Source organism: Panthera uncia (assembly GCF_023721935.1).
Source record: "Panthera uncia isolate 11264 chromosome A1 unlocalized genomic scaffold, Puncia_PCG_1.0 HiC_scaffold_17, whole genome shotgun sequence".
Classification (NCBI taxonomy): Eukaryota; Metazoa; Chordata; class Mammalia; order Carnivora; family Felidae; genus Panthera; species Panthera uncia.
In genome coordinates, this window is record NW_026057577.1 from 65105418 (window position 1) to 65115969 (window position 10552).

Consider the following 10552-nt stretch of genomic DNA (forward strand, 5'->3'; position numbering starts at 1 on the left):
GGTTTACCCTCTCCGTAATGGAGAAGGTGAGGTCTTTTTCTTTATTATCATAAAAGCTTTTCAACATTAAATTGAATACATTTTCACTTATCAGGAAGTCACTTTTCCCTACTACAGTGGGCTCTTATTTGGTAATTCATTAACAAAATCAGAATAATCAACTTGATTTATAACGACTTTATAGGGCTATTCTATTTAAATAAGTAAAGAAAGAAGTGAGAGAATATAAGTTTTAGGACCGTACAGGACTATGTATCTATAAAAAGGTTTATTTGTACTCCTATAATATTTCAGAAATTCTTAGTGTTCCTAATACTACTCCTTCCTCAAAGCAAGTGTAAGATGCACTACTAGTGGGGGATAAATAAAGAGTTGCCAAGACCATAAATGTTACAGATACAACCTAAATCTTCCCAAAATAAACTGAAAATTCCAAGTGTGGGAAAAGGAACTAGTATAAGAAGCAGAGATACATGTTCTTAAAGTAAGATACTTTAGCTTATTATTTTCTTGAAGCTATGTTTGGGCTTCCTTATATTAATTCATAGTTCATGGTTCTACAAGTATTAAAACTTTTATTATTTTTATGTAACATATATAGTTTTCTAAAAAAGAAAATTTCCCTCCCATTCAGTGGTTTTGTTTTTCTTCGACTTATCTGTCCTGCCATCCTGAATCCACGGATGTTTAATATCATCTCAGGTAATCAGCTTTTGATAAAATTTTAAAATTAAAAAAATTAGAATAAAATTATATCTTTGACATCTGATTTTATTTTTTTACCTTGTATCTCATTTTATCTTTGACATCTGATTTTTTATTATCAAGTTCTAAAACTTGACATAAGCATTCCAAAGTGCCCTTTTCTTCTTCCTTCCTTTTGCTATTTACCCTCTCTTACTTACCTTTTCTTTCCATCTAATATCTGAAGCCTGAGGTGGCGTGACTAGACACGTGTCACTCTTTCCCCATCCCTACCTGTGTCTGAAACTCACATTATGATGACTTTTTCCAATCTGCAACTTGGCTTTTTCAGGTTGGGAAGAGCTTTCCTTGTGCTTTTAGTCCACACTAGACTCTATCACTACTACTACAAGTTGTATTTTCAGGTCACATTAAAATGATAGCTACAGGTTCAGTAGTGCTCTGTGAATACTTGTGGCCCTGTAGAGAGGAGAGGTTTTAATTGGCCAGTTTAAACTCCCAACAAAGCAGATTTGGGTTTATTTCCCATGTATCTATTATGGAAGGACTTCCAGATGCCGTAGGCTTCTTTGGAAGAAAGGGAAACGGTGATCCCTGTGACTCCAAATGTAATAATGAGCCATTAGGAACAGAAGGAACCTGAACCGTTTTTATTTTGATAATTAGAAGCTCAAAGTTGTATTTAAACATATTTTGGACTAAATCTGAATTTTTACCTTATTATAGTCACCAGATGTCTGTCATTATCTTCTGTTGCTACTCAAATGGTTAAATCTCTGGTTCTATTAAGAATTAGAGTTTAGGGGTGCCTGGGTGGCTCAGTCGGTTGAGCGTCCGACTTCGACTCAGGTCACGATCTCGCGGTCCTTGAATTCGAGCCCCGTGTCAGGCTCTGGGCTGATGGCTCGGAGCCTGCTTCCGATTCTGTGTCTCCCTCTCTCTCTGACCCTCCCCCGTTCATGCTCTGTCTCAAAAATAAACGTTAAAAAAAAAAAAAAGTTTAGATTTTGGAGAGACTGGTTTATCTGAATGTTGGCCTCCTAGCCACCAGGCACTACTTATTTATAGTTCAGCTTAAGATAAAAAGTACAATCTAAAATTAGACAAATAGACTTAGCTATGCATTTTTACTGTGAAGTAATTGTTATGTTTCAGGGATTATATGTAATCGCTACAGTTTTCATTTGTAGCCTACTATGTACATCCTATAGGGAAAGGTCTCCTGACTAATCTTCATAGTTTATTCTACACTATTCTGTTTTTTTTTTTTTCTCTCCTTAAAATAAAGCAAAAGTCCCAGATGTTATCTTTGTTTTTGAGCTTTAAAGTGATTTTGTAGTCACTGGAAGATTGGGAGTAGGGAAGTGCACAGACTGCAAATTGCTAACCTGAGCGGGTTGAAATTAGTTTTGCGAATTGTCATGAAGGGTTTGTGGAATGACCCTTCTTTAGCGATAAAGATAAAGCAGGCTTTGAGGTGTTCTGAAATACCAACCAGTTGAGAACTGCTGAGTCTTGTAGCACCAACCTTTTCACAAACTATAAATATTGATCAGTTTATTTAACTTTACCCCCTTTAACTTGTTTTTTGATTTATACAGGTCATGTAATTCCCAAAAAAGATTGAGCTCTAAATGGAAGAGTGTTAGTATTTTTAACAGTAAATAAATTTTATTTTTAATGTTTATTTGAGAAAGAAACAGAGTACACCAGTGGGGGGGGGGGGGGGGTAGAGAGAGAAGGAGAGAGAAAATCCCAAACAGGCTCTGCACTGTCAGCGCAGAGCCTGACGTGAGACTCGAACCCATGAACCATGAGATCATTCATGACCTGAGCTGAAATCAAGAGTCAGCTGCTTAACCGACTCAGCCACCCAGGAGCCCCCGGTAAAGAAATATTAAAGTGCTAAATTTAGAACGCTTTACCTGAAAATGCCTTTGGAGTCAGTGTCATTACCTGTGCCCAATTCTCTCTCATAGATTCCCCGTCTCCTATTGCTGCAAGAACACTGATATTAGTGGCTAAATCTGTGCAGAACTTAGCAAATCTTGTGGAATTTGGAGCTAAGGTAAAACCTTTTGATACTTTAAAATGCCACTTACAAATGAAATTTTGACATAATAAAACCATGAAATATGGACAGTTTAGGTAGATTTTCAATAGTGGCTATTTTATAAAGAAAATCACTAAGTATATTTTTAAACATACCTTAATCCATCTCATTAATTCATAATAAACATTTACTGTAAATAACTCAGACGAGTTTTTAAAACATCCATCTATGATCCCACTTCCTAAGCATTGTTAATATTTAGTGGTGATCATACCATGGTGCCTGATTTTGTCAGTATTTAACAAACTTCTTGCTGTACAACTATTGTATTATTTTTAATGATTATGTTGTCATGTAGGTGTTAAATACTCCTGTACTCATTATTTAGATGGCTTCCAACTTGTCACTGTTATAAATACTGCTATAACAAGTATCCATACATACTTTCTTTCAAAATTGTCCAGTTACTTCCTTTAACTTTGGAGTAAAATTCTTAGGTAAGACTTTTTGTTCTTCAGATCCTTGCCAAAAGTCAGTGACTATTAATTGTTTTTAATTTTTGCTAACCATAATGTTACTTTTACTTTTCATGTCTGTTTCTTTGGAATTGACTAGAGTTCCTTACCATTTGTTATTGATTTTAAAAGAGTTTGTGTTAAACCTTTTTTGTTTTACAACATAGCACATTTTTAAACAGGCTTAAGATTTTAGTATGGAGAGCAATTCGTAGTATGGTTTAGCATTTGAATTTATCTGAATCCTGAAGCAGGTTGTGAGTAGTATATATTCCTGTTGCAATCTTGAGCTCACTGTATTTTAATTGTTTGTAGTCTGCTACATTCTAACCTCTTGGTTTGGCTCATGTTTATCTTGGCAGTTGGCAAATAATAGCTTCTCAGTAATTCTATCTGAATTAGTTGACCCTTGACAACAGGTTCAAACTGTACAGGTCCACTTATGGCTGTTACAGTACTGTAAATATATTTTAAGATTTTAGTATTTTCTTTAGCTTTATTGTAATAATACAGAAGAGAATATATGTAACATATAAAATATGTGTTAACCAACTATGTTATCAGTAAGGCTTCTGGTCAAAACTAGGCTATCAGTCAAGTTTTCGGGAAGTCAAAAGTTATTGGTCATTGCTCAGTGTTTTCTTTTCATCCAGAATTTCTTTCATTAAAAAGATTCCAGTTCCTCAGTTTAGTTATTTGCTTTTATTAGAAGACAAATTTGTATGGTTAAATTCTTGTGAACATGTATTGCTATTGATGGGCATAATTAGATTGTAAGAATTCTTGCTACATGTATGGTCGTTATCGATCAGTGTTTGTTTTTGATCTGTAAATTGTAAGGTTTTTGTTTTTATGTTTTTAGGAGCCCTATATGGAAGGTGTCAATCCATTTATCAAAAGTAACAAACATCGTATGATCATGTTTTTAGATGAACTTGGGGTATGTGTGTAACTTCTGAAGTACTTTAAGACCTATAGTTAATATAGCTGAGAGTTAATGTATTTAAGCAATAGCTTAGATTTTCCATCTGGGAAAAAACAAAACAAAAACCTGCCTATCTTTGCCTGCTTTCCCAAATTATTTTAACCATGTGTTCCTACACTAAATGGTTTATGCCAAGTATTCACTATGGCTTTTGTAGTACTTATGTTTATTTCTGTCTTGACCTTCATTATCTTTTAGCTGTTCAATCTCCTTACTGTGATAATCTGTTGTTGTATTTACTTAACTGCTAGTGTATGGCATTTGAAATAAGATCGATGATTCAGATCTGACCAGGTTAAATAAATGGACTGGAATGAGTGTTCTTGAGGCTTTTCTAGAATAAAATACATGGATTTAGTGTTACACTTCATTTAGTGGTACTACCTATGTCTTAATTGGGCCTTTATAAATAAACTGTAATGATAAAACAGGGAATTTATATATTATATATATGTATTTTATGTGTATATATGTAATTGTATACATATATACACACACAATTTATAAGATCCTGTATTTCTTAGTAAAGTTGAATAGTCTTGATTGTAGATTTTCAGACATTGAATCAATTAAAAACTAAAATACATTAGTGATCCAGTTCATATATAAAAAACAGGTTTATGAAAAAGGTGATCACTTTAGCCAGGTGTATGACATTAGGGAATGCTACGGTAGGAGACTGAGGTACCCATGTCCTGCCTTAAGGTATTCGAATTCAGTTAAAAACACAGCCACACCAGTATGCAATGAAAGCAACCAGCACTGCCCCAGGGCCCTGAGTTTGCAACCTCGGGGATAAAAACAAGTGTAAAAAGTTATTTACAGCGTAAGTTTATACTTAGGATAAAATTGAGAAATACAGGGGCCAATGCCAAATGTCCATCTTTCTTATATATGAACTCAGGGAAGTTTTGCAGATACCAGTATTTCTGATTATCAAAAAAACACAGCTGGTCAAGGATTGAAAAAATTGAAAACTGTCAAGGGGCGCCTGGGTGACTTGTCAGTTAAGCATCCAACTTTGGCTCAGGTCATGATCCTGTGGTTTGGGGGTTCAAGCCCCACGTCAAGGCTCTGCTGACAGCCTGCTTTGGATTCTCTCTCTGCCCCTCCCCTGTTCACACACACTCTCAAAAAATCAAACTGTCCAGTATTTAATACCAGCTAGCTTTATCTTAAGCTGTATTTCTAGTTTTTAGATTCTTCAGATTAATGGTTAGGACTCCATTAATACTCCACAAGTGTCAACATTCCAGCTTCCTCATCATTTTCCTAGTTAGGCCTCAAAATGTATCCTTTCAAAGTGCTTCAAATTCCCAATACTCTTCCTGTCTCCTCACGCTCTTATATTCCTTTACCACCTGCAAAAATCAAATTCATCTTTCAGCACTCACCTGAAGTATCTCCTTCAGAAGGGCTTTGATGAGCACTAAACCTGAATCAAATACCTTTTGTTCTGCTTCCCAGGAGTCCTCTGCACATCTCTGATATCTCTGTGTTGCTGTGATTCGTTTACGTATCTTCTACAGAGACTGCAAGCTCCCTGAAGGCAAATACTGTAGTTTTTTTTTTTTTTTTAAGAGAGAGAGAGGGAACAAGAGGGCAGGCAGGGGAGAAGCATAGAGAGAATCCCAAGCAGGCTGTGCACTGCCAGGGCAGAGCCCAATGTGGGGCTTGAACCCACAGACCATGAGATCATGACGTGAGCTGAGATCAAGAGTCAGACACTTAACTGAGTGACCTAGGCACTTACAGTCTTTCATTTCTGTAATCCTTCATTCACTGCATGAATAAATGAATAACTGAGTTAATTAACAAGTATTATCATCATTAGGGAGAGGAGTGGATTTATTCAAAACTACCAGCAGGCTGAGCCCATGTTAAAGTTTATTCTCAGGCTGAAACTAACATTGATTATTTAGTGCTAATAAAGTACTAAGTTATTTAATGAACGTTACCTGAAGATATCATAATTAACAGTGATAATTTCCACACATAAGCAAATGTTTTAGGCATAGTCCACAGATAATTACAGGCCTGACATGTTCTCATCACACTTTCATAGTGTAACTCTTATATATACTGATAAAGTCAAACAAAATATACCGGCTGAATAATGAAGTTTAGTTTGCAAGAACAGAGGCATTTTAAGTTTAGGTTGCATTTAATCCAGATTAGCTGTTACACTGTATTGTTTTGTCTTTTTGGGGTTTTTTTGCCTATATACCAGATCAATAAAACCCAGAACTCTAAATAAAGGGGTTTAGGAAACCCATTTATTTAGAATAACAGTACTGTACAATATTCTGCCATTATGTGGTAGAAAACCACACATAAGGTTTGATGTGAATGCTGAGGTCACAGATTCTGTGTTTTATCAGAATTAGCACTGAATGTTACATTTCAGTAAGTCCTTAGAATACTAAGAGAAGTTTAAGAGAATATTATGTTAAAAATTCTGTCTACTATAAGCAATTAGGATCTTTTCAGAAGTGACTATAAAGATTTGTATTTGTAAATACAGTTTTATGATTCTCTTAAAGAATGTACCTGAACTTCCGGACACTACAGAGCATTCTAGAACTGACCTGTCTCGTGATTTAGCAGCACTGCATGAGATTTGTGTGGCCCATTCAGATGAACTGCGAACACTCAGCAATGAACGGGGTGCACAGCAGGTAGGTTTTTGCCAGCCTTCACTAACAGTGATGTTTGATTAACACTTAAGCAGAATGTCAGCATAAAATCGAGAGGGAATTCGCTGAATTATGGTCAAAACTGTTCTCAGTTACATTTTTAAGAATCTGAATCATAACTCCACCAAGATCTTGGCAAAAGAATAGTGGACCCAGGCTAAAATTATGTATGTTTGATACTGCACAGTGTGACCTCAAACGATGATGTGTTTCACACACTTCAGTGATTTCTGAAGATGGCAAATGAACAATGAAGTCAATAGTGAGGAGGCGTTTTCTTTGTTTCTCTCACATATGCAGTGCATGGCCAAGTGACTTGCAAGCTCCAGATTCAGAGATTCTGGAGCATGGCGTGGGAAGATGCCATTTCTATTAAGCTCTTCCTGAATACTGTCACTAGCCTGGCCATTCATTTGGCAGGGACCCTGTAGAAGAGATTAAAACATTGTGTTTGGGGACTTTGAGCTTTCTTCAACCCCAAATCCTCAAGTTTAGATAACACTCTGGCTTATTAAAAGCTTAGGCAGGAAGGATGTGTGCCACTGGCCTCCTTACATGTCCATGGTATGTATACTGTCTTCTCCCTACCTGGTGCAGTTTATTATGGCCTGCCTTAAGTTAAAAATAAAATTCTTACTGGACAATTTGACTAAAAAATTTTAGGCCTTTTTCTTCCATAATCTTTAAGTATTCAGTAGGCTGCAAGTTGAATGTCCTTCCATCATCTTACAGGGTTTAAGATGTATGTGTCATTTGTAATGATAAATGTTTTCTGGAAAGATGTTCTATCCTAGGTAGATAGGAGAATGCCACACAAATGAATTTACTTACTTTAAAAGTGTACAAAAATACTGAGTCAAGGACTGAATAGAAACCTTTACGGTTTCATCTTTTGAGTAGAATGGTTAATATTTTTTGAATTCTTTTGAATTGATAATGGCTTTTTACAAGTCCAGGCTCCCTCAAATTTGACCAGACTGTTACCCTATTTACTAATTATTTTTGTACTGTTCTCTTTGTTTATTTAGCATGTACTGAAAAAGCTCCTGGCCATAACAGAACTGCTTCAACAAAAACAAAACCAGTATACAAAAACTAATGATGTCAGGTAGCAGCCTTCGCCCAAGTGCAGCAAGCCCAACACGGTAATTCACATCAGTATAATGTCTCCTTTGCTCTTGCCAAAAAATAGCACACTTTTCCACATTCCAGTGATGTGTGAGCTATGCAAACAAAATCCAAGATTCTGCTGGTGAGTAACTGTGCCAGCAGCTTTTTGTAAGCTATCTGTGCAGGATATTTGCACTTTTTCCACATACGGAATCAATCTTTACCAACTTCTGAGCCTTGGTGTACAGATCACCTTTCACACAACAAAATGCTATGACTGTATCTTGAACTTGGAAAATGTATTTTCCCTACATCCAATTGCCAAAAAAAGAACTATGAAACCAACTGACAAGAAAAAGGAAAGGATTCTGTTGACAATTGAGGATAACTGGATCACTGACTGTTCTTACTGTAACTCCTTCCTCATTAGGAATACGACCGTTTGACTGTTCATTGACTATTTGTATTTACAGTTTCCAGAGTTTGCCATTATAATAGGAACAATCTTTGCTGTATACTTTTTTAAAATACTGTGCTATTTCTCTTGCTGGAACTGTTGAAAGAAAATATATAGAATGGATCTATTGCTCATCAGCTTTATTTTTTAAACATACCACTTATTTTGTTGGAATTGTCAAAGACTGTATTTAGATCTCATGATGCTTTCGTTACATGTTTACAACAGTAAATAGTTTGAATTCAATAAATATTATTGGTCGTTGTACTGATCAAGGCATGTTCCCCATTCATCCATTGTATACATTACCAATTTATTTTGTGTTTAAAAACACCTGGAATGCTTTTGTGGAAAGTATTCATTTCCAAACTGATGTTTTTAAAGTTCTCCATCTTTGAACTTCTGACTACTTGTTCTATCTGCTGCATATTTAGTTTGTATAGTTTTATTTGCTTCTGTATATGTATTTTTGTGAAGTATTCACAAGGGTTAAGTTAAAATAAAACCAAGGGATATCTTGAATAATTGTCTAAATCCAGCTAAGCATTTCATTTCATTATTTTCTTTCTCCTTCAGGGGCAGTTCAAATTTAGTACCAGAGCAAGGCCTAGCAAGAAAAAGACAAGTAACAATTCCTTCCCTCCTATGATTGTGTAGGAGGGGGAAGGCACACAAAAAGTAGTACATGGCAGAAAAGCCTTCTGTGGAGGCAGGTGAGCAGTGGTGTTCGACAGCCCTGTGCTCCTTTCTCTTGGTGTCAATTCCATTACCTTACTTTTCCATCACTCCTGCTTTACGGGAGTATCCCACTTGGGTTACAGGATGAAGGATAGACCAGAAGGGACATGGAGCAAAGAGGTCCAAATTCTAGCACTAGGCAGTTCTCCACCACTAATCACATTTTAATGCCACGTTTATCTTTTAAGCTGGAATAGGAAACGTCATTTACCTTTGTAGGGTGGAACTTGCAGTAACTAGTTGGGTCAATGATGAAATAAAGCCTCTAAAACTTTTAAAATGGGGCTGGGTAGGAGACTTTGCAGAGATAAATGTGGACCTTGCTCAGATGCCAAAGCTTACTGACCTAAAAGACAAACAAGGTAAATTACCAACACTCCGCAGTGCTGTCTAGAGGCTAGCAGCACTGCTACATAACTTGGAATGCACTGGGAAATGGTCAACTTAAGCTTCTTCTATTCGACTTTTATAAAATCACACTTAATGAACTTCATTCCTCATTCTAAAGTGAGAAGGAACTAAAAATAAAAAACCTAAAATATAAAAAATTATTAGAAGAATATGCATATAGTAAATACTGTCCTCAAATACTGAGATGTAATTAAAATATACTCTAAATGGAAGGTGCAGCCTGGGATGCACATTGAGGAAAGCTGTGTATCCATAACATTCAGATTCACAGGGCTACTGAGTTTCGCCAAATTCCTTCAACGAGTATTCCAGAAAAAATTCAGCAGACATCCATAATTTGGTTCCAAATTATGAATAAAACAGAATAGTAAAATCACAGTTAAATACCTGAATACTATTTCTATCCAACATTTATTAACACTTAATATAGGCAACCACTATTCCAATTAATCCTAGGAAACATAGGTGATTATTTTCCCCATTTGCGCCTTAGGAAATTGGCACAGAGGTCTGTGGAGTTACATTTAATATCAACTCACTTCAATTCGAATTAAACTTCCTAAACATCTTTAATTTGAAAAATTCTTAGTAACTATAACACCCATCTACTGGTTAATAGCAACTTAATATTTTTATCGAGACAACTATTCAAGACTGCATATTTACCAGGATGCCTGGGTGGCTTCCAATTGGTTACACGTCCCAACTTCGGCTTGCATCACGATCTTGCAGTTCATGAAGTTCAAGCCCTGCGTCAGGCTCTGTGCTGACACCTCAAAGCTTGGATTCTGTGTCTCCCTCTCTCTCTGCCCCTCCCCTGCTCTGTCTCTCGTTCAAAAATAAGCATTAAAAAAATATTAAAAAAAATAAAAGACTGCATAT

At 36.0% G+C, this 10552-nt stretch overlaps 2 protein-coding genes across 3 annotated transcripts in view; both read left to right on the forward strand.

The window, feature by feature from the left end:
* RASA1 (RAS p21 protein activator 1) overlaps positions 1-9059 on the forward strand; it is a 115133-nt gene extending 106074 nt beyond the window's left edge. Inside the window, exons 21-25 of the mRNA XM_049649773.1 lie at positions 635-702; positions 2685-2773; positions 4136-4213; positions 6802-6936; positions 7983-9059. Coding sequence (XP_049505730.1) covers positions 635-702; positions 2685-2773; positions 4136-4213; positions 6802-6936; positions 7983-8066 — 454 coding nt within the window. The 3' untranslated portion in view covers positions 8067-9059. The remainder of the gene's footprint in view (positions 1-634; positions 703-2684; positions 2774-4135; positions 4214-6801; positions 6937-7982) is intronic.
* The window catches only part of LOC125935814 (cytochrome c oxidase subunit 7C, mitochondrial), a 994084-nt gene that overhangs the window by 625456 nt on the left and 358076 nt on the right, over positions 1-10552 (forward strand). The window lies entirely within an intron of this gene.